Source organism: Lissotriton helveticus, chromosome 2_2 (assembly GCF_964261635.1).
Source record: "Lissotriton helveticus chromosome 2_2, aLisHel1.1, whole genome shotgun sequence".
NCBI classification, from domain to species: domain Eukaryota; kingdom Metazoa; phylum Chordata; class Amphibia; order Caudata; family Salamandridae; genus Lissotriton; species Lissotriton helveticus.
The window spans coordinates 202,787,183-202,812,678 of NC_136060.1; the positions used below are offsets into that span (position 1 = coordinate 202,787,183).

The 25,496-nt window shown below is 42.7% G+C and overlaps 1 protein-coding gene across 4 annotated transcripts in view; it reads left to right on the forward strand.

Moving 5' to 3' along the window:
• Window positions 1-25,496, forward strand: part of ARAP2 (ArfGAP with RhoGAP domain, ankyrin repeat and PH domain 2) — a 1,514,823-nt gene that overhangs the window by 1,080,918 nt on the left and 408,409 nt on the right. For all 4 annotated transcript variants that reach the window (XR_013608339.1, XR_013608340.1, XM_078678359.1 and 1 more), the window contains exons 21-22: window positions 2,488-2,700; window positions 22,029-22,134. Coding sequence is in view for 2 of the 4 variants with exons in the window: in XM_078678359.1 (XP_078534485.1) it covers window positions 2,488-2,700; window positions 22,029-22,134 (319 nt within the window). In the remaining 2 variants the exon portion in view is untranslated. The remainder of the gene's footprint in view (window positions 1-2,487; window positions 2,701-22,028; window positions 22,135-25,496) is intronic.

The window sequence follows — 25,496 nt, forward strand, 5'->3', positions numbered from 1 at the left end:
CACTTTTCTCTTGTAACACACTGTTTTGTACCTCTTACATTTTGTTTGTTTTCGATACTTGCACAAGTGCCACCATTGCCTACGTAACATTTGGTGTTTGAGTGTCCTCCATATATTGCAGTATACTGCTTCCAGACCTGCCCCGCCCGCGCCACCACAATCCAAACCGTCCTCACTCGGAGTCTCGGACACACAGCACACAGGGCGTCACCTCACCCGTCAGTGCTGCCTGGCCTGCTACCCAGCTCCTGCTCACTCACTCACATGAATTCATTTCATTCACAAAGAGTGCGAAAGAAGCTCCCAATTCAGAAATCATTTTTAATCACTGTAATTGACTCAACCATGGTATACATGCAAGCATTGAGGCTTTTCCATCACTATAGAAACCACCAGTAATTATAGATTTGTAAAAAAGGGCAAAGTGGAACACACACAAAGCCTTGTACTTTCTTTCAGTGATAATACATCCAAACATATTATACAATAAACGGAAGCACATCACTGCACAATAGGACGAGCAAAGATCGATGATGTGCCTGTCAATAGTAAAGCAAGCCTCCCTCTCTCTCAGAACAGAAGTGCAGTATTCCATATTGCCCGAGGGCCGTAGACCAGATTTAGCAGGGCAGACTACTACAGTGACAGTGTACTTTTTGCGCAACTCTCCAGCCGACCGAGAGGACGGGCTCCGGAGTCAGGCCGCAGCGGAGATAACAGATAAATTATGAATGATTCACCTCACCCGTCACCCACCCGCCTCCGTCTCATTTACAACATTAGGCCTGACTCAGTGGTGATGAACATTATTACATTAACATGATGATTGATTCATTTACAAATATTCGAATTTGCAGCATGCAAAAATGCATCCGATTCCGATCCGAAATATATATTTATTTTTATATTCATTTTCGCAGCCAGGCCCAGCGGCCTTCTGACTCACCGGCGGTGCTGCGTGCACTGATTGACTGCTCTGCTCAAGTAGTCACTCACGACCTGCTGCTGGCTGCTGCGTACCGTACGTACCACACGACCACCACCACACGGCCAGGCCTGACTTTGACCCCACGGCTATGCTGTTTTGGCTCGTATGTGAGTCGTCGTGGTGCTGGGGAGAGCGCCGCCGGGCGGGAGACGGAGTCGGGACGGGACTCGGTACCAGACAAGACTCTGTGTGGTGGCATTGGCTGGCTGGCAGGTGGCAGCTGCAGACCAGACCAGTGCAGTATTACTATAATTAAATTATGGGAAAAGGGGCGCCAGGCCAGCCCAGCCGATGACACGACACACACAGCCCGACTGTCCCCCGCGTGTGCCGAGAGATGGTGGCACTGGTGCGCCGTGCGCGTCACCGTCACTGGCCTGCCCTCCCTGGCCGAAGCACTGCTCCGGGATTGACCAAGAATGTTCCCCAGGGCCGTCACTGGTAGCGCTATCCCAGCGCTACAAGATTGACGGCCCTGGGGAAGCACTAGTGTGTCCCGCACCCCGCTCTTCTACTACACACACACACGCCAATAATCTAGGGTGTGCGCCGCTCGGCTAACCTGAACGCAACTACAAGCATCAGCAAATGCAATTGCAAACATCAGCAGGCCAGGTGCATTCGCTTCACTTGCACAGTGGTGTGCACTGTCTGAGTCCAGACTCCACTCCAAAATGCCGCCCTCGGCATTTTGCCGCCCTAGGCGGCCGCCTAGTCCTGCCTAATGGCAGAAACGGCCATTGATATTCTTTTTTGACGCACCCCCATGACCTCCTTCTCCGTGAATTCCCTCACTGCCACTCTCGAAAAGTGCACCTCATCTTTCCATACCCTCTCTCTAACATGCATCTAATTTTTTTTGTAGTGCTACTCATAGTTCATTCACACTCAGTTATTTTATCTGCATGGTACAACTTCTTTGCAGCAGTCACATTAACCTTTCACGCTACTTTATGATGAGTCAAAACTGACAGTAGATAACATTCATATCTCTCACCAGTAGGAGCATTAATCACTAGAGTTATCTTGAAATTTTTATTGTTGCCTGAAAACTGGTGGACGCACAAGGAAGTTCACATGTTTTTAAACCAATAGATATTTTAAAACACAGTCTCTGCAGCACCAGTGGTACCCCCCTAAAGCCGGCTCTGTGGACGCAGTATGTGTATATATATATATATTATATTTATATACTGCGTCACCAGTCACATTACACTGTCATATCCATGGGTTTTTAGTCATTGGGAGATTAAGTGATGTACACAAAATCCCTGGATGTTGAGCCCAAGCCGGGACTCGAACCTGCTTCCCCTGTTTCGAATTCGGCAGCTATGGCTCTTAGGCCACATCCTTTTGCACATGGTATAAGAGAAGGGATGTCGAGGGGAGTGGGTTTTTAACAGTGGAAACGTTCCGCACCCAGTGGCCTGTTTACTTCATGCGACAAAACACACATGATCTGTGACTTTTTCTGATCTCTGTTGTTTCTTTAATTTCAGGGTTAGGAAGCAAGTCTCTCTACGTGGCAAATGGCAATCCGACGAATATAAGGGAATTACTGGAGCAATTTAAAAAAGATGCTCGGAGTGTGAAACTCCGGGTCGGACAACACCAGCTTGAGGATGTGACGGATGTATTAAAACGCTTTTTGTTTGCCATAGATGATGCCTTACTCACCAAAGAACTCTATCCATATTGGATTTCTGTTCTGGGTGAGCACACAGTATTTTTCTTCCAAGATTGCTTTTATCATTTGTTGGTGAATAATTTATGTGATTTGGTGTAACATATCTCGCCTGCAGTGTGCCCATAAATAATTTAAAGCGTTTTTGGTGGCCACTAAGTATTTTCAGTTTGATTTCTCTTGTTCGATTCTACAGCTTCTTTCTCTTTTATGTGTGTGTGTTTTTTTTTTTAATTGGCTCTCATGTCACCAGAGCTGCAATACCTTTTTTGTACATTTTGTTTGTAATTGTATTTCTAGCATCTGGTGTGTTTTGAAGGAAGATAGAGGTTTTTTTTCCTCTCAATTCTTTTAAAATGGATTAACTTGTCACTAGACTACAGCACATGATTTTAAGCATTTTCAAAGTCATTAGGTCTGGCATACATTTTCAGTTAAGCCACACTTACTGGCGTTGCCGATACCTGTTACTGAAGTGTGAACACTAGGGTTGGTTTGTAAGGTTGGGGGAGAAGAGGTAGTGTTTGCAATATAAATATAAAACCTTGGTGAAAAAAGGAGCAAGATAAGCAGGGTGTAAAGTTGTGTGCATTGCATGCACACAGTATAATTTGAAAGAGTATATTTATATATTTCCGTCCCTCCACTTGCGTCCACTTGTGAGTGTGAACAAGGTACACATGAATGAGCATTCTTGGAAGAACACTGACCAAACTGAATTGAAATAGTTAGAGATAAAAACTAAATGGCGGTGCACCATATGCTGCTTATTGATGAAATGATGCCCTGTAATTCGAACCCGGCCAAGAGTTTCCCTCTTTTCTGGAAATGTGCACCTAAATTGTGGTCATCCAACCATGCTTACTGTGCAGTATGTAAATGGTCCTACTACCCTTTCTAGGTAGGCAGTGATGGCTTCTTCAAGCCCCTTTCAACCCGCTGTACATATGAAGGGATGATTAGACCCTGTTTGACTAACAGTGCACACTGTACAAGACTTGGAACGACCAGCTGACCCAACTGTTCTGATGTGCAGGGTTTATCAAGCTGTGCTTGCTTTGCTCTGTGCACTTTCTAAACGTTGTCTTGCCTCACTTCACAGTGGTTGAGCCAAGGGCCACAAAGGTCCAACCTCCTCACTGCTTGGAAGACAAGGATGGAATTATGAGTTCCAGAAGAGGAAATGGTGGAAAGAGCTAAGCCCAGGTGACAAGAAACGGTCAGCTCTGTGTCATGGTCCTAAAGTAACATTAAACATGCCGTACACTATCTGTGCATGCTTAGTATTACATGCTCACCTGGCTGTAGATGCGCGTGTTTTGCAGTGAGACTGTAACACCATCTGATGTCAGGATAGTGCCAAGGATTGTGGGGTTCGGGAGGTGTGGCTGGAATGGGTTGGGACATCTGCAGATGAGTTTCCACAAGGGCCTGACAGGGCTTTATGATCGAGCCTTGGGAAGAGGTGGTGGGGTAAAAATGACTCCGTTTCAGCTTTCTTCATACTACTGCCTCTTCTTCAATGCAAAGAAATAGTAAACATTCTTTCTCCTCACTTATTTCTTAATACCCCTCATCAGAGGTTCCTAAACAGCTCACCATAGAATGCCTCCTCCGAGGTCCTTTGCTGCTCCCCCTCCTACCTCCATCCTTCTGCCCACTCACCTTCTGCATGCACAAGCCTTTGGGTTTTGGTGGGAACTTCAGTCTGGTTCTGTGGGTGAAATGCTGTTCAACTGTATCTAGCTTCGAGAAGGCCTCCTCAGAGGCGCAATCTCCCGGTAAGTCTTTGCACTGGAACCCCTTGTGCGGATCTGCCCTGTTGAGGAAGCAGGTGATGGGTAGTAGGCGTCCAGTTGTAGATGCGGAACAGGAGTCCTCACCACCTCCATGCAGAGCATTTGGCATAGCAATGGCTAGGACATTACAATGCACACTTATCTCTTGAGGAGAGTGCTGCAGACACACACTGTGGCAAATGTAGACTAACAAAGGGAGACTGACTCCATTATGGTACTGTTGGACGACAGCTGCCACATTCACCTCCGCTTCAGATTGGAACAGCTTTATGAAAAGTAACCTGTTCCATGCGGCAAACAAGGGCGAGGAACTTTACAGGGATATGGACGATATGCACAGCCTTTTTTGCTTCATCCACCTGTGTTTGTTGCAACATATATGCAGCAAGATGCAAAAAAAACTGAAAGGAAACTAAAGTCATTAAACATGTCATATTGCATCTGCAGCCTTACAGAAGGATTACTTGAATTCCCACCACCAAAGCGAAAAGACAAATGTGACTATTCAACTATCCATAAAAAGCAAAGGCCTTGATGGGCAGTCCATGAAAAACACATGCATCCTAATGTGTGAGTGGGGCTGACTCAAAGCCTGCTCTGTTTATATATATTTATCATACCTTTTAAAAGAATTGAAAATATCAGGTGTTCAGAAACGTAAACCTGTGTGTAGCCAGACCCAAAAATATTTTGTGAGTTAATGTCTGTCTTCTGTTTTGGTTCATTTCGTTCGGTTGCTGGGCAGGGTAAAAAGAGTCACTGCCATAAAATTCAATGGTTTCCAGACTGCGTTTACTCTGCGGACTAACTACACACCGGAGTACACTGCAGATTCCTTTTTCTCTGAAATAGTCAGTGCAACCTCTTGTACCCAAATGATGCCTGTTAGTGCCTCACTCTCTTCATTTTCCCAGCTGCAACACTATGTGTTTGTATTTGATTTCTTTGTTTGATTGCTCCGAGGTTTAAACCTCCTACAGAACTGTGCAAATAGTTGAACCTGGTCTTATTCGCCATATAAGAAACTTCTAAGCAATAGGGGGACAACGTAGCACTTGTTTAAGTAATCATCCTTTTGTCAAACAAGTAGTCCAGATAAAAGGTGTCTTCATTCCAGTCAATTATCCAAGTTTTCCAGTAGTTGCATGCTCAACAGCCGACACGTGTTTCGTCTGATACAGACTTTTTCATGACTTATGGCAGTCAATGCTGTCGAAAATCCTGTCTGTTCAAAATATGGTAAAGTTTCCAACTAAATGAAGTAAATATGCCAACGAAGAAAATGTAGAAGGAATCTACTGTAATTGAGCTTGGTATTAACGAAACATTGCCGAAGGCTTGTCTACATCAGTAGCAACTAGCTATGATAAGCTCAAGCTGCATGTATTGTGATAAATAAAACCTTCTGTTGCCATTCTTTTAGCTTTGAAAGAAATATATGTTGTTGTCTAGCTTTTAGTTCGCAGGCCAATTATTGTCTGGCTTTGTTGATTTTCACAAAGTACACATGTTTTAGGCGTGAAAATGTCTTCTCATCCCTTCCTCCATTTTTTTTATACGAACAGTGGCAAATGGCCAACAACATCAATTATTGTACATTTTGTAATACTATTTATCTGTCTATTCAAAAAGAAAACTAGAACTATTGCTCTTAATGCAATCAGAAGAAAGGTTCCAGAAACAGAACAAAACAGGTGTACAGTAATACAGACAATCCTTTGAGATGATGCACTTTATAATAAAAAAAATTAGAACAAGTAAATAAATATGAGGTACATACCAAGCAACAATCATACATTTATCGTGTAAAATATGCAAAATATGTTTTTAAGAACAGTTTGACAAATGTATTATCAATCCTCTCTTGGTGGGGAAAGTCCACAGAATATAGCACTTCGGTGACATTTTTGTTCCTATGGTGTTGACTGGAAAAAAATAAGTGAAAAAAATAAATGTAAACACTGTTGAAGTTTCAATCGCTTATTACAATAAATCTGTGAGACCATCGTCAGGATTCTACTGTATAGGGAAATTTGAGAATCCTACTTTCGTTCTAGAAAAAATAAAATTGATGTTATATGTACCCCAACATAGGAGTAAATTATGGGTTGTGGTAGTGGCACAGCAAACATAAGAGCCACACTTGTATGCCTTCAAACCAAGTGTATTGCGGATCAGATACAGGGACCAGCCTTGGCCCACTGAAACAGTATCTTGGTTCGTGGTTGCGTTTATAACGAGATTTGTGGAGCACAGGAGGCTATGCATCGGTATAATGATTTACAGGCGGTGTTGGAAATAGAGGAAAGGACGCTGTGCTGGTGATACACTTTTAAGAGACATGGGTCAACATTGACTGTATACTACCTACTGAACGCCGAATCTTCACATCCAGGATTGCCCGAATTGCAGGGTAACGTGTGGGCGAGAGACGAGCCTTCAACCAACTCCAGTGGAGCGCTGCTGCTGACACCGCATCAGGTCCCCCCTCGCCGCCTCTTACCAACCTGCGGCCGCCGAGTGGAGGGACTACAGCCCCCACAATTACTCCAGGGTCCGCCCACCTACGAGAGCGGAAGCGCCGGGAGGCGCACAAAAACACATGCACTCCTCCCGCACCGCGGGACGCGCGCGGGAGCAGCCCGGGTGAAGCCCGGGTCAAGGGCGGGGCCGTTTTGTGGCCATTCGGGGGCCGAGGGAGGCCGGGCCGGGCCACCTCCGTTGGCTCCCTGAGAGCTTACCTCATCACTTCTCTGCTGGACACAGTAAGACTTCCATAAACGACTACTCACGAACCATTTACTTTTACATCTGAGGGTTTATTGTGCTCGCGTTACCTGTCAGTGTTTATTTAAACAGGGGGTTAAACTGGTTGCAATTAAGCATAGTAAAATGCCTGCCCTACCTGCTAAAAAACAGTCTAAATCTACCCTGCCCACTCTAATGGCAATCGATCGTATGCTGCAAAAGACTATTGGGGTGGTGGTAAATGCAATCGAGCACACGGAGAGACGTCTTTCACTCCCTGGTGGCGCTTATCCCCCTCCCTCATTAATTAACATGTCTATGACCACAAATATTTCTCAAGACTCATATCTTGCTCCATCCTTTGCACGACTCCCAGGCACTTACCCCCGATTAGACACTCAGTCCAATTATCCTAACACAGGCACTATCCCTGAGGAGCAACAGCCTTTCCCCTCCAGATTATCTTTGCCCCCCGTTTTAACCAATAAGCGCTCCTCTTTAGGGACAATCAACGCAGCTACTTCCCCATTAAAACAGGCTGAGAGCCAGACCTACGAGGATGATACTAGCATCCCACTCCAGCTCAGGGATCAAGATATTTCTGTTAACTCCATTAAAGATCATACACATGTAGAAACACCTTTGGAAGTCTCATCTGAAGAGACATCCTTGGTGAATCTAATAACATCTACACCACCAATTGTGAAACAGGATCAGCCTACAGGAAATAAAAAGAGGAAACGCAGGAGGGATATCCGGCAGGGCAGAAGTGCTAAGTTTCCAAAAAAAATGCCCTCCACCCCGAGGAAGGGCAGATCTATATTAACAACTTCTCGACCAACTGGGAACATTGAGCGAGAAAACCAAGCTTTGCAACTCCCCCTCGTAAAAGAATTAACTGATAATTTTGAACACCTACTCAAAGCACTAGTACTACCCATTGTACATAGATTAAAAATCATCACAGAGAAACTAGGGGAGTTGGAAGTATCAACACAGACAAACGCTGAACAGACAAGAGAGCTCATAAAAAACACACTTAAAAATAATAACTGTAAAAAGGTGACATCATTACCCATCGCACTAGGTAAAAATTACAGCAAGGAAGCACAATTGTCATCAACCAGTGACACGAAAACTCTCACTAAAAAAGGTAAAGAACATCCAAATCTCAATAATTCTAGTACAAAAAATAACAACGCACAGAAGCCACAAACTTTAGAGGATAATATTCAGGCTTTAACCTCAAAAAATATGGTAGCGGTCCAAAAGAGTAATGGGGGGAAAAGTATTGGCTCTGTCCCACGTGAATCCATTCCCTCTAGAGTGAACCACAAAAGGACGGAGAGTACTATGGGAACAAATAATGTAGCAGCTACATCCCAATATAACAGTCTAACATCCCGTATAGATAGAGGTAGCAATATCCACTCGAATCTAAAAATTAACCTCCCTCCTGATTCAGCCCCTTATGTTGCTGTCCTGACTGGGGTCCCGGAACTATCAACTGAGCAGTTTGAAGATTACAGGAGCCTTAAAAATAAAGTCATCCACTGGCTAAAAATTAACCGACCCCTACCCCCTAATAACAACGGGGATATCCTCTTGGTGAGGAGAGCGAAATTGCTGGGTCAGAGACCAAAGGACATCAATGGTGACGTGGTAATTATTAATTTCAAAGACCACAGAGTCACCACGCACTTAAATGAGTGGTATCAGGCAACCGAGAACCTGGGGATACAGATACGTCTGCTACATTATTTTTGCCCTAGGTCATTAGTACTCTCCCAACATTCCGTGAAATACCCCTATCACGGAGCCCATGGGGTACACAATTACTTAGTTCCAGTAACCAATAGATTTACTGCCCTGACAGGACTTGATGGAATGGATTGACTTGATCAATGTAGCAATATTAATACATCCCCTCAGAATCAAACCAGCGACCCAAATGGACAATCCTTTGCAAATGATCAATCGGTTACTGACGTCTTAATGCTGACTCCTCTTGCTTCACAAACATGTGACCCTGAATTTGCCCCACTGACACCGAATGAAGTTAATCTTTTTTCTATTCCTGAAAATTCGGGAACCCTTTTAACTTGGAATGTAGCGGGTCTTGCAGAAAAAATTAATGATGCTAGCTGGCAATCATTGACCAAGACCCACTCCATTATATGCCTTCAAGAAACCTGGGCAATTAAAGAGTTCCATCTTTTAGGCTACAAAACTTATTTCACACCGGCATTACCAAGTAGGAGAGGCAGACACAAGGGAGGTTTAGCTATGTATATCTCAATAACTACCGGTCCCTCTATCCTCAAAAGTGTCATCGATAATAACTTCTTCCAAATTTTAATTACATCATGGGGTCCCCTAAAAAATCTTGTTATAGTAAATTTCTATAATAACATCCCCAGGGTCCAATTAGAGAATGTTATTAAAACATTCTCAAAAACTCTGACCAAGATAGAAGAAAGTTTTACGGGAGATATGCTCCTGATGTGGGTAGGAGACTTTAATTGTTCTCTCTGCGCCCGCAGCTCACAGGGTGTCTGTGGTCTGGAGGAAGGCAATCAGGGCCACATGAGTCATTTCACTCATACTAAGATAGGGGACTTGATTAATAATATAATGGCCAATTTCTCCTAAGGCTTTGCAAACGAACTATGCAGTCCCCCAAAAACATTTACCCCTACTTTTAACGGGAGAGGGGCATGGTCAATTATTGATTTTACTGTACTCTCGATGCGTTATGCTTCATTGGTGAAAAATTGGGAGACTGTCCTCACGGGTTTGAGTGACCACTTTCCAATTTCAGTAACCTTTAATTTTAAGTCTAGTTACTCTTGTCAAAAAAACCTCCCTAAATATGACCTGAATCCGAATCTTTCCCAAAAAAATGGGTTTTGTATTAAATGGGAAAAGGTTGTACCCGCAAACTTCTTAAAAAATCTGGTTAGTAATACCCAAGAGGAAATTAATATCTGTCTTGCACCTGAAGAGGATCCTCACTCCATCCTCGGATCTTTTACTAAAATCTGTTCCGCTATCAAAGTGCTTCTGCTTAGAAGGCCACAAAATAGACCTAAGGCTTGGTTTGTAAAGACACCATGTAAGTTGACAGCTGAGGAAGATGGCGGCTGGCTGAGACGCTCGGTCGCGAGCTCCGGATGAACCAGAGAACTACACAGCTGAAAAGCACTTCCCAAGGCAAAAATGGCAAATGGGATAATATTAACGGCTAAGAATGCTGCAAGAAGGTAGGATAACCTGAGAACCCCCCAAAAAAACTCTTCAAAAACTCCCACAGAAAAACCCCAACTAGATAATTGACAACCGGCAAACGGGAAGGATCGCTTACCGTTGTGACTGACAGCAGCGGCAGTAGCGGTGGCGGCAGTGCTCTACATTGCGCTGCTCTCTCTGCTGTTTTTTTTGTGGTTTATTATTCTTTCGCGACCCAGCCTCAGTCCCAATCAGCCGGCGTGCCGGTTCCAAGCCGCTATACTACGAGATTGGGAATTTGCATGACGGGGAGCAGAGACGTGAAGCGGCAGAACTGTGAAGCCGCGATTCTTCTTACGCTTGATACCGGACTATGGGCGAGAGCGCGAGACGCTGCTCAAAGTTGCCGAAAGACGCTAGGCGGGATCACCTTCCTCTTCCGGGGTAGGAGCGGCAGAGTTAGCAGTGAAACTGAGTGTCCCACGAGAGGGAATCGCCGACAGTGCAACACTGAGTCTATTGAACTGGGTTTCTCAGGAGGGGTTGTGAACTCTAAACTCCACGCATGCCGAGTGAATCCTCAAGATGAGCAAAACAGAGAGCAATACAATAATTTACTAATTTTGACAGATTCACGCTGGATGAGTGAAAAGGGCAGCCAACCTCCAAAGTCAGTGGGAACACCGGGAGGAGAGGAATCGTTACATAATAAACTGCCATACAGTACAGAAGAGGAGCTAAAACAAATAAAAGAACAAAGGAAAAAAGACCCCTCAACATGTACTCAGGATGAAACTTACTACAACTATACAGTTCCACTTTCGACAAAGGACAGTAATCACAGAAACATAAGGAAAGAGGGTCCCCCCCAATTTGTCTACGCAACAAGATCAAGGAAGCCATTAGTAGAAACGGCCTCTCTATCAGTGCTAGGAAGAGCCGAACAGGGGGGTGCAAGGTCGTCATACTGTCTTAGAAACCAATCCTTATCTAAACAAAACTTACTGCTAACAACAAGAAAGTGCATGACCCCGAGGAGTACAAAGAAAAATTTAAAACACCCCCCACGATTGGAGGAACTATCTGAGAAAATAAAAAATCAGATCTTCTAAAGCGAAAGCTAAGGGACAAAAAATTAAGGTTACTCCGTCTTTAAGATCATACTTTAAGGTGCAACAAGTGGTGCAAATAAGAGGAGGAGGTAAACCGCTTCCGGTTAATACGGCAGACACTGTTTCCCCATCAGGTTTTGACCCTGATAAGCCCTACCTAAGCACTACTTCTGAAGAAGAAGAAGAGGAAATCGCAGGAGAGGGGGCAGAAGAAGGAGTAAATATGCAGTCAACTCTGACACAATCAATACAACCAATACAGCCAATACAGTCAATACAGTCAACACAATCACTACAACCCTCACAAACAGAAAAGAGCACCCCGATGGCACAACAAACTGAAACAGGTTTGGACACAGAGCTTCAAGAGGATGCACCGGGGCAGCATGATATAAATCAGTTGGGGGAAAGTAAGACAGGAAAAATGATGGAGTTGTGTATGGACAAAATGATGGACAAAATATTGGGAGAAATGAGAGAAAAATGTTCAATATCAGAAGGAAATCAGAACAAAATCCAAGAGGCTGTTGAAAATCTAGATCAGAAACTAAACGAATTAGGGGTAAGAGTTACAGCTGTTGAAAACGAACTTGGATCTTTAAGCAAAAAGATAGATGCAAATCAAAGAGAAATACGACATTTAAAAGACAGTGAGAGAGCTACTAAAGAAAAACTGGAATCTTTGGAGAACCAGGGAAGAAGAAATAATCTCAGAGTGTTGATTATTCCCGAAAATCTGGAAGGGTCTGATATTAAGGCTTATGTTGTATCGCTCCTAGAGGAGTTTTTCCCTTGGACGAAAGACTGTGATTTGACTACAGATATTCAACGAGTCCATAGGGATCCATTTAGAAAAAGCAAGGAGAGAAAAGCTCAGAGGAAAATTTTAATAAACTTCAGAACCTACTCACTGAAAGAAAAAATCCTAAGCGAAGGATTGAAAGTTGGAACCCTCAACAAAGATAATTGGTCTTTTCGGGTTCGAAGAGACATTTGCAAAGCCACACAGGACAGACAGTGGGAACTGGGGCAACTTATGCAGGAACTAAAAGCATTAGGAGCGAACATGCAATTGAAATTCCCAGCGGCCTTGAGAATAATGTGGAGAAATAAAATGCACAACATAAGGGAGCCAAAGGAGGTAGAAAACCTCATTCAACAAATAAAAGACGAAATTGAAATTGGAAAAGTCAGTAAGGAATAATACAGACTTTACTCAAAGATCATAAGAAGAGCCTGGAGGTCAAAAAAAAAAAAATGGAGAAAACGACTGCAGCGGGAAATCCAATACAATAAAAATAACTTTATACTAAATACACTAAATATAAAAAATAAAAAAAATGGGAAGTGCATGCGTAACAAAGAATAAAACAACTGGTGAAACAAAGCACGAAAACGGGTGGGATTCCACCTGAAAGAAGAAAAAGGGAGGCTTCCTCAGGGGGGGAAACCCGAATCACACTGTATTATAGATATGCAAAATTTAATTTCTACACGGGTGGGGAGCAAAATAGGGAAAAAAAATGAAAAAACATCCTCAAAATTGAAAAATTAAAGGAACAGTTCGGGAGACAGATGGTTGTCTCAATCTCAACCCCAAAACAAGACAATAAACAATATGAAATGGCAAGAGATAAGATTATAAAGATTCTAACATGGAATGTTAATGGGCTTAGAACACCCAAAAGAAGAAGAAGAATTTTGGAATACTTAAAAGAGATAGAAAGCGAAATCATTATTCTCCAAGAAACCCATCTTGTAAGGACCGAATGGAATCAAATGGTAAAAAATCTCAACTGGATTGGTACAAGCATACACACTTCACAAGACTGCAATATAAAAGGGGTGGCAATAATTATAAAAAATTCTCTGAAGGCTAAATTAGAATCCAAAGCAGTTGATAGCAAAGGAAGATGGGCGGTGGCAAAAATCAGGATTGAGGACTGTATACTCACGATTGCGGGATATTACGGTCCGAATATGGACGATCCAGCGCCTCTTCAAAAATATACTCAGAACTTTTGACATCTTCAGTTCCGATTATTGTAGGAGGAGATTATAATATTATAGCGGATCCTAAAATAGATAGATTGCCCCCAACAAAACAAATGAATTTACCAAAAATGAGGGAATGGCTAGGGATTTATAAAAAAGACTTAAACCTGGAAGACATGTGGAAGTTAAAAGGAGAAAAGAACTACCCGTATACCTTTCACAATAAGAAATTAGGACATAAATCCAGAATAGATTTCTTCCTATTGAATAATTCCCTTCGGGACAACGTTAAAAGCATCAAACATTTACCAGCACACTTATCAGACCACTCGGCAGTACAACTAACTCTCTTACTACCACAAACATTTTTGCCTCCCAGGTGGACTGTTGATCGATCGATTCTTAGGGATGAACAAAGTGTGGACCAGCTCAAAACAACCTCCCTTCACTACTTCACAGACAATGCTGTTGGAACGCCTAGAAGAATAACGTGGGATGCCTACAAAGCAGTAATAAGAGGTAAACTACTTAGCTTGGGAGCATACAAGAACAAGGAAAAAAAAATGGACATTAAAAAGATGGAAACAGAAATTAAAGAAGTAGAAGTACAACTAGGGAGTGGCATTTCTCCAGAATCAAGAGAAAGACTAGAAGAGAAGAGAAGCATTTTAAGAGAGAATCTGGTGGATTATCTGGAGAATATAGTTCAAAATAAATGGGAGAATAGCAAATTAGCAAATTATGAATATGGAGAAGGTTGTGGAAAAACGTTAGCCTGGAAAATGAAAACGGACCAAACTAGAAATACTATATTAAGTATCCATACTCAGGATCAACTATCAACCTGCTCAGACGATGTCTCAATAAGGCAAGAGTTCTAAAACTTTTTTACCACAATATATAGAGAAGATACAAATCCATCGGATGAAGATATCAAGAAATATCTTGAGAGTGTCCCTCTTCCAAGTTTGACGGAAGAAGAAGCGGATTCCCTGAATAGTGAAATCACACAAGAAGAAGTAAGAATTGCTATAAGTAATCTAAAGAGAGGAAAAGCCGCGGGACCTGATGCGCTTCCTAATGAATTTTACTTAGCATTAAAAGAACCACTAGTCGAGCATTTAACAGAAGTAATGAACAAGACCTACTTGGATCATGACAAGATACCTGATTCATGGAATGACGCAACGATTAGTATTATATTAAAACCAGGGAAAAACCCTAAGATATGCGAGTCTTATAGGCCGATATCGCTACTTAACTGTGATTACAAGTTGTTCATGAATGTAATAGCTAAAAGATTATCAAAAGTAATGTCAAAATTGATTAATCTGGATCAGAAGGGGTTCATAAAGGGCAGACAAATTCAGGAAATTACACATGAGCTAATGGCTGCAATCCATGTTGCTATCTGCGAAAAACTTCCCCTAACGATCATTACGTATGATGCAGCTAAAGCTTTTGATCGTGTCAATTGTTTTTTTTTAAATACCATCATAGGAAAAAACAACTTAGGGAGACATTTTGGCCATATGGTAAAGGAAATTCACACGAACCCAAGAGCGAGAATAGCAGTAAATGGGAATCTCACCAATACCATCGAGATTCAGAGGGGCACTAGGCAAGGTTGCCCCTGTCTCCATTACTTTTTAACCTATATATTGAACCCCTGGCCTGCTCTATCAGAAATCACCCACTTATAACACCTTATAAATATCAAAACTGGTCAAAGAAAGTGGCATTATACGCAGATGACCTGATGGTGTACACTGATAACTACAACCTCTCAAAAGCATCTATTGATGATACAATGAACAACTTTGGCAAGGTTTCAGGATATTCGATCAATAACAGTAAGACAGAGGCAATGAGCTGGAACACCAACCCAAACTCACCTTACACAAAGGACAAAATAAAATATTTAGGCATAACTATAACAAAAGAGTTGGAAAAAATTCCACAACTAAACCTAAACATAGTGGCTAAAGAAATGAGAAAACTACTTAAAACCTGGTCAGGTCTACCGTTAAGCTTTCTGGGCAAGACTAATGCAATAAAAATGACAATCATTCCCAAATTCACTTATCTCTTCAACACCATTCCGTTAGAGTTTAAAAAAGAAGCCCTAAAAAAATACAAGGAGAAATATCTAGTTTTATCTGGTCAGCAAAAGGAAAGGAGAAGACCATTTTCTTTTTAAATTTGGTCATCCAAAATTTTTCAAAAAAGTAAAACTGAAGATCTTAAACAACGCTGTTAAACTTTGGAGCCAGATAAGAAATGTAGTAAAGATACCATATTATAGTAATATGGCCCCAATATGGGACTCCCCTGGCACGCCGGAATGTTTAAAAGACTCGTTATCTAGGCCACTGAGACAATCAGGAATTGAAAAATGGGGACAACTTCTGGTTGCAAATGTCTTAATATCTTGGGAACATCTGCATACAATCACAGAAGGAAAATTATCAAAATTTAAATTTTACCAATTAAGTAGCTGGGCCAACACCATCCCAAAGGAAGCAATAGACACGGGCAATTTAGAAGAAGAAATGATAACAGAAACCCCAATAAAAAAGGACGTCTCGAAATGGTACTGGGCTCTAATTGAATCTGGCGAGGAGGACTTAATAATATCGGAAAAAATATGGAGAAAAGACCTACCAAACGAAGTCATGGATCTAAAGCGAATCTGGAAAAAATCAGTAGAAAAATGCTGGTCATGTGTAAAGCCGGCAGCTCTAAAAAGAAACCATCTCTTTACTATTCATAGAGCATACTGGACACCAAAAAGACTTTCAAAATTTAAAGGCGTGCCAGTAAAATCATGCTGTAAGTGTGGAGAAGAGAAAGTGAATGATATTCACTGTCCAGCACTCACGCAGTATTGGAAAGAGATTGGTAAGACACCAACTGCGATAATGGCAACATCTATAACTGTAAGTACGCTTTTAATTATTTTTGGGATCCACTATACTACTCATCCAGGTATGATAAAGCTAAGTAAACACCAAGAAAGTTTAATATTTGTTCTGATTTTGTTAGCACAAAGAGAAATTTGTATAAATTGGCTAAAACCGGCACCACCAACTCATGAAAATTGGTTAAATTCTGTAATAAAAACCTGCAGACTAGAAAGAATAGGGAAACGCTCTAAAAGATCACTATACTGGGAGATTTGGGAAAACTATATCACATCTACATGATAACCTAGAACTTCTCCTTTTTCTTTTTCTTTTCTTTTTTTTTCTTTTTTGATATATTCCAATGATTAAAGCGGGCCAATAATTCCAGGCAGGATTTGAACACCGCAGAGTAGCCTTACAGACTAGCTATTTCCAGGAACAACGGAATTATTGAGTATGATAAAGGTAAACAGGAGCAAATTGACTGGTCATAATCAACATCTCGGGAAACTCCCCTTGGACCCTCGATAGACACGGTGGGGCAGTGAAGGTATAGCTCTCGCAAAAAGACCGTCAAACTCCCAAACACCTTCCTATCTACATATTCGCAATATGAGGGAAAAAAAAAAAAATAGACCTAAGGCTTCCCCTGGCTGGTTTGATGCGAATTGTACCCGGGCACTCGCAGCACTGAAATCTGCCCTGCATTCCTCACCCTTATCTAGAACAAATATTCAAACCACAAGGCGTACATATCGCACTGCACTATCAGCCAGAAAGAAAGACCTAAAATTGCAAGCCTGGTCAGCTCTCCGTGTGGCTTCGGAGCTAAGGGACAATACTGCCTTCTGGAAGGCGGTAAACGCCCCTTTTTTCCAAACCTCCCAGGGCCCTCGGATAGATAATGCCATCTCATCACAGGAATGGATGAATCATTTTCAGGCCCTATATAGTAATCCAGCGTCCATAGAAGGCCGTACTTCTGAAACTTCACCAACTGAACAGTTTTGCACTCCTTTCCCACTGGATATACAATTCCAGTTGGAAGAAGTATTTAAAGCTTTGGCAGAAAGCCCAGCGGCCAAGGCTCCAGGACCCGATTGTGTTCCGATAGATGTTTTTAAAAATCTTCCGGACCTCTGGGCACCAATTCTTATGAGAGTTCTGAACCTTGCAAATAAAATTGGTTTCATTTCCACCTGGTCAGAGGCAGTGGTGGTCCCCATTTATAAAAAAGGGGACAGGAATGATCCTGTTTGCTATCGGCCAATATCCCTTCTTGATGGTCTCATGAAGCTAGCAGGCAGGATCATTCTTGCTCGAATGCAGGACTGGTTATATGAACAACAGATAATATCTAACCTACAATATGGGTTTAGGAGAGGAAGAGGGACAGTTGAGCAGGCCCTAATCCTAACTTTAATAACATCCAAGTACATACAGTCAAAAAAAACTAATTTGTATATAACATTTGTAGACCTCTGCTCTGCATTCGATTGTGTCAACCATGAAATATTGTGGCAAACTTTAAGGGAGATTGGCTTGGACCACCGCATACTCACCTTCATCAGAGAACTGTATAATAGGCCAGGTGCTCGTGTAAGACACGGTAAAATGGGGGAATACACCGACATCTTTCGCATCAATAGAGGCGTAAGACAGGGGTGCATACTGGCGCCCCTGCTTTTTAATTTATATATAAATAATGTGGGAGCTTCCCTTATTAACCAATATTGTGATTACCCAACAGTAAAAGGGCATCCTATCCCCAAACTCCTCTATGCCGACGACGCGGCTATACTTTCGCAGACACGGGTAGGCCTCCAAAAAGCAGTGGAAAATTTTCAGAATTTATGAAATTAAGGGGATTACGAGTAAACGTGTCAAAGACATTTACCATGTCATGTGGCCCAAATAAGCGCAGACCACCATGTTTGATTACACTAGACGACAAGCGGGTGGAGCTGGCGGATATTTTTCCTATTTGGGGGTACAGTTCGAAAGAAGGGGCTCATGGAAACCAGCGATAAATGCTAGGGCTCTAGCATTTACAAGTGCAACAGGTGCACTTTTAAATTTTGCCAAAAAGTTAAAGACCAGACCAGTAAGGGAGTTACTACAAATATTTAAGGCCAAATGTGTCTCAATAGGAACCTATGGGGCGGGCATTTGGGGGTGTGAGTCAGCAGAATCTATCCAACGTATTGAGAATAGGTTCCTGCGGTTCTTGCTGGCCGCCCCGAAATGTACATCAACGTATGTGTTGCATGAGGAAGTGGCTCTACAGCATGTTACGGATATTATAATAGCCGCCCCGATTCTACTCTGGCACAATGTTTGGACTAATCTCGATGCCACTTTAAATAGAGACATAATTCAGGACTGCTTGGCAACAGATGGAGTTATTAACATTAAATGGCTTACTTACGTCAAAAAGTTTTTTTCTGAAATGGGTCACCCGGAATATTTTTCCAATCCTGCTACCATGGAGTCGTTATCAAAATCAACTCTAAAAAAATCCCTCCAAGAACACCTTGAATCTAAAAGATGGAAGGAACAAAGAGCAAAGAAAACTGTCTTGAACCATGATGAGGTAACACCAAAACAGGGCATTCAACAATATTTGTTGCTAGAACAACCGTTCTACCATCGAATGCTCCTTACTCTTTTCCGGCTTGAAACATTTTATAGTCTTGTATCTCTACCACACTGTAATGACTGGTCGAGGGAAAAAAGAGTTTGCCCTTGTGATGATATTTCTATGCAATCGAATATTCATTGTATCCTCTTTTGCTCCTTTTATTCTCATCCAAGGAGGAAATTGTTAAAACCCCTCCTTGTTTCATGGGGCTTAAGATCATCTAGAGAGGCATACAATAAGCTAAGAACTTTAGAAGACGAGTATACTATTATTACAGTAACTTCCCTCCAACGAGCAATCCTGAAGTTCAGAAAGACCATCAGCCTGATTCATCATTCTCCCGTTTTGCGAGCCCCTAATAGCGATTCATAAGGAATCGCTATTAAGGACTAGCAAAACGGGATTCATGTAGGAATTGCAAAAAATATTGCGATTCCTACATGTTCCTTATTTGCGAGTAGCAAATTGCTAATCGCAAAAAAGGAATAACTCCCCATGCATTCCTATGGGCCTACAGGCCCATAGGAATGCATGGGGAGTTATTCCTTATTTGCGATTAGCAATTAGCTAATCGCAAATAAGGATGCGATTTCAAGGGTGCAGGGGTGTCCAAAGGACACCCAGTAGCACCCCTGAAATGTAATCTACATTGGTGTTGCGCACACACATGTCTAAAGGACATGTGTGTGTAACATGCAACTTAGAAAAATGCATTTAAATGCATTTTTCTAAGTTTTTGCTATTTACCACGAGGTCTGACTTCTCGGTAAATAGCGGCCCAAAATTGCAATTTCGCAATTATAAAATGATTCATGAATTGCATTTAAGGAATCTCAAATAGAGATTCCTTAAATGCAATTCTTCGCAAATGTGCGAATTCTTTAATAGCGAATTTTGCATTTGGGATGATGAATCCCAAATGCAAAAATTGCACTCGCAAAAGGCAAGATTCTGAGAATCTTGCCCTTTGCGAGTGCAATTTAGCTTGATGAATCAGGCTGCATATAACTAAATACTCTCGAATTGTGCAAAAATGAATTTTAACCTGATTTTACATTTTTTTTAAACTTAACGTTTTATCTATATTATACAAATAGTGATTACCTTGTGAATATGCGCTTTTTCATGTGTGCTTTTATGAATTTGTTAATTCAATTCGAATAAAGCTTGTTGACTGACTGACTGACTGACTGTATACTGTACAAGGAACCTTTCCTATAACACCATCCTGATTAAAGACTCCGGACTGAGGAAGCCAAGCTCCTGAAGCTGCCCTATTAGGAACAGAATCTCATAGGGGCACAAAAAGACAAGTGCGTCCTTTCGAAGATCCCAATATTGTAGGGACACAGAAGAAGGACCAAAAGGTCTGCTCAACTTAAGAAGAGGGAACACTCATTGGAACATGACTGATGATTGATGAGCCCTGATGAAGTCCTTCAATAGGACGAAACATGTTGACTACTTTGAAGAGAAGAAAATAAAGACTCAAAGAATAAAGAATTGTGCAAACTATTTCACCTGGTGGAACTGATTTCTTGTGTGTAGTGTGTGCGGATCAAATCATTTTTTGCAATTGGCTATGTATCGGATTTGATCCTTAGGATGTAGGTGATGCGTTGACGCCGAGACGCACAAAGTCAGAGATAGATCAGAAATGGAGGCTATATGCCTATAAATCCAAAAACATAAACATAAATCCATAAACATACTGTTGACAATGCGATGACCTTGATACATGGATTTTAGCTGGTGCAGCACTTTATACCTATTTCCAAGGTTCCAGGACTGAATTGGCACCCATTGGAAGGGCAAGACTCCCAGACGGCAGAGTCCAAGTGCTGTAGCAGGTGAGTTAGAAGTCTTTTATGTCGCTGAGACTTATAGCAGGAGGTAAGCCAGCAGGCCCTTGGAGTCATGTTGGTTCTGGGTTAAGGAGATGAAGGTTCTTCTCACTCCCAGGCAAGAGGTTCGCAGGTCAGCACAGCAGAGCAGGAGTCCAGCAGAGTAGCAGTCCGCATAGTTGCAGCCCTTTCAGCAGCATAGCAATCCATCTTGGCATAATATCCACAGGTCCAGTAGTGTACATAGTCGGTGGTGTCTGAGGTGCAGTATTTATACCTAGATGTGACTTTGAAGTGGGGGAGACTACAAAGACATGCTTTTGAAGGGCACATAGTGCTTGCCCTTTCTGCCCTAACTCAAGAATCACTAGAGAGGGATATGCAGCCTTTTGTGTGTGGACAGTACACAGCCTATTCATATGTAAGTATCAGCTACTTGCTCTGATCCTGCACATGCTGGCCTATCAGGATGTGGATGGCACATGATTCACACCTAAGCTCCCTTTATGTGTGGCTGTCTAGAGGGAATGCGCAAAGCCTAGCTGTCACCCACCCCAGACATGTACTCAGAGACAGGCAGAAGGCAAGTAACAGCTAAGGTAGGAGAATGCCAACTTTTCTAAAAGCAAAAGACGCACAGATGATGGATGGAATGCCGAGCAAATCAAACAGTCACCTCTAGTCAAAAGATCTAGGTGAAATCCAGCATTTTTTTGCTCACCGTGCCATCAGTCATGACCCTGTGCCTCACAGGAACAGTCCAGCTCGACCAGCCAAGCCAGGTCCTCCCTGGACCGGAAACAAGCATCCTGGGACCGGTTTTGGGCATCACCCCTTATCAGGCATGCTAGCTTGAATCCAGTGACACAGTCATCTGTTGATCAAAGACTATACCAATGCATAATAGTTCTATTGGTAAATTGGTAAATCATAATAGGACGCTACCTAATGAGGTTGTTTATCAGTGGGATGCCCACATCCAGAAATTCCGAGAGACATGGTTATTTTATTGTGAATACATTTTATATTATCATTAATTTTTTCATGGTTTTGTGCTTACAATTCTTATTAATTTCTTGACAGATATACAGGATGAAGAGGGTCGTGTAGAAAAGTATGGAAACCTCATCCAATCCCTTTCTCCGGTTAACAGGGCAACATTGGCAGCCCTAATTGAGCACCTATACAGGTCAGAAAACAAAGCATTTACAGATTTGATGCGCTGAATAATATAATGTAGACTCTTATTTTGTTTTGTATCATTAAATGAATGAGCTGAACTATTTTCATTTCAGCAGTTACAGTACGATTTTTAAAGGTGGTCTACCAAGAATATGTAGGATCATAAAGAGTTTTGTGTTGGTCATACTTGAATTTGCCATTAAAATTACCCATATCATGTAAACAGATTTGTATTAGCAGCATTTTATTTTAGCAATGGTTAAAGTTGGAAGCTGTATTTTAATGTGTTGTTCAAAATGTTAATACAGCATGAAAAATGCATTCCTTGGTGCATTATGCTGCTAAAATCATGCATTGTGCAATTTTCTGCTGAACGGTTAAAAGAGGCAAGACATATTTAACTGCAGAATAATTCCTATTCCATCGAGACAAATCTGTTTGAGCGATACAGCCAAAATCCATGACATGTATGCTGTTCATTTAGCCAAATTCAGTTTTGTACTTGCCAGGAACCATGGGACAGATTAGATGACTAGTTTTGCAACAAAATCTGTCTGGTGGAAAAAATAACTAACAAAACAACGTGCCAGAATCCTCACCTTTAAAAGATATGATTACTGCTCTCTGATGATTGCCAGATAACATCATATGTGCATAAGGATATTTATACTACGTAATTGTGGAAACTAATGGAGGATTTCACTATGAATCTCTGTGTACTGTTGCTCCCATTTAACTGCATTAGACCAAGTATGTTGAACACGTAAAGTAACTGAATGTTTGGGGAGGTTATCAAGTTTTGAGTAGTGTCCTACCAGATTCTGCAAAGGTGACGTTACACTGTGCATTCACCCCTTTCACATCTCTTTCCCATATAATACTAATCACCAGCTGTTGGACTTGGCCGTTTTTGCAGGGTCATCCCTCAACGTTTTGCCTTTCTCCCCGCCTTATTTCTGACATGGTGTTGGTGGTTTTAGGCCTCTTGGGCACTTTAGCACTGTGGTTCATTGTAAAGTGTGTGCGCTTTCTGTGTTCCATTGCTGAGATAGGCCTGCCCTCCCATTGGAATGCATTGGGGATTCCCTGATCAGTGGGTGTCAGTGGTAATTCACGGTATGGGAGGAGCAGAGTGGCGGAGTTTCATATGTATGGTATTGTAATAATAAATGCTTCGCAATGGTGTGCGCAGATTTATTGTTGTTATTTTAGAAATGCCACTTTTAGAAGTTGGCATTTCTGTGTGCTATGTGTCTGCCTGCCCGATGTGAATAGCATGTCCGGCTTGTGAGTGACAGGGGCTGGGAGGTGTGTGTGTCCCGGAGGGGCAGGGTGAGTCAGCGCTGGACTGAATAGAACATCTGGGCTGGGAGTAGTGGGAGGGGTAATCCCCTGACTCTGAAAAGGATGGTGCCTGCCCTAGTGAATGCTGGCTCCACTCCCCTGTGGTGTGTCTGATGACGAGCCTCCTCCTAACAAAGGGGAAGAGGTGCTTGGAAAACAAAGTGCTTCAAGTCCCCCCTGAACCAGTTGCATCTGGTTCCCCCATGCCCTGCCCTATAGAAAAAGAAGAAAGGAGTATAAAAGTAGGGGCTGTTAACCCAGGCAATTGACGCTGCTGGGGCCTAGGAGGAAACACCATGGGGACTTGCCTCCCTGCTGGAGGGCCCTGTGTGCTGGCCTCTCTGGGCCCAGCTTTTCCCCATGGAACTGAAGGACTGCCTGCCTCCCTAGCTCCTTGTGAGCGCTGTATTTCTAATTAGGAGTAGCGAGCGGGCTTTGCAGTGCTGAGCTCCCTGAGGAGTTAGAGAGGGAATCCCCGGCGTAGGGATTCCCCCCGTGATGCTGATGGCGGGTGCCCACCCAGAGTTAGAAGTATTTTTATAGCGGGAGGTCACCCCACTTTATTATGTGCCCATCCCGCATTGCCGCCAACTGGGAAGGAGCCTCAGGCCGCCGTGATCAGGCAGCTAGCTGGAAGCCCGGCAAAGCTGCCTGAGGGGTGGGGGAGGAGGGGGGTAGTACTTCCGGTTCCCCGAGGGAAGCACCGGAGAAGTCCGGACCCTCGCAGGCTCCACCTTTACGTCCCGGATCCCAGGAGGGGGCCCGGGTGAAGGGAGAAGTGGCGGTTGAGGCCGCTGATGGCAGTGTGGGGCTCTCTTGTGTGAGGAGAGAGCCCCGTGTAGTACTGACCGTGCCCAGGGAGCAGCAGTTGTCTGCCAGACGGGAAGGAGGAGAGCCCAGAGCCGCATCCAGAGAGTCCCAATGAGTGGGGGCTCCAATGTATGCCTGGTAGTGCCTTACTGGGCACAGTGTTGGTACTTGCCCTGTCCCGCCGTTGCGGGCCGGTCCTACTATGGGGGCATATCATTCCCAGAGTCCCTGATGGGAGGGGCGCAACGGGACACATTGTTGGTGCCCGCCCTTCAACGTGGGGCATGTTTTGCTTCTAGAGCCTGTGTGGCTCCAACGTTGGGCTTCATCTATTCATAAGGCACCAGGGGGATCCAGTGGCGCAGTTGTGCCCGAGGGTTGATGACTGATCCCAGCTGTCCTGCGAGAGCGCAGGCAGCTGCAACGATGGGGGCAGAGTTATTGACAGAGACCCATGGAGACCACGAGGGCACAGGGTCTAGTTGCTTGTCTTCAGCTGCGCCGCACCAGCGCGGGCAGCTGTGGCGTTTTTTGCCTGCTTTGGACCAGAAGGAAACAAAGAAGATGCCCGAACCCTCGTATTTTAGTATAGACTTAATCAGATAAAGACCAAGTACAATTTTATGAAACCTGGTATGGTACTTTTATTTATACCTATTATTCTTGGTTTTTTGGATTATTTTTTGAAGAAATTTTATCTTTTGGCAGAAATAGATACACATTTACACAATATCTTACAAGTTTGACAAAAACAACCAAATCAAAACAGTATCACAATAACACAGAACAATACACATTAAAAATGCAGTTCATCGTTTTTCGCAAATGAATTCATATTGTAGACAGACAAAGCGATGTGAAACCAAGAGCAGAATCAAAATACAAAATATTTCAATCAATTACTCAGTGATATAACTGGCTCTTGTAGATGTGCCGACGCGTTTCAGGTTCGAATAGCAAGTTTTCGAACCCTCATCAGGGCTTTGTTATTTGTCGGTGTGGGACACAAAAACAATAAAGTTTTGTTGAAAACCTATTTGCCTCAATAGATTACCTCTCTTATTTGAGAAATTAATAGAGAAAGTACCTGTCTCTTTCTGGCAGGGCATATTTTCATTCATAAACCTGGGGGACGATGCTTCAAGCTTTAATTCTAAAGTAGATGGAGCATGAGTTGTGTCAACGGTTTTCGCTGAGTGTATTAAAATACGTGAG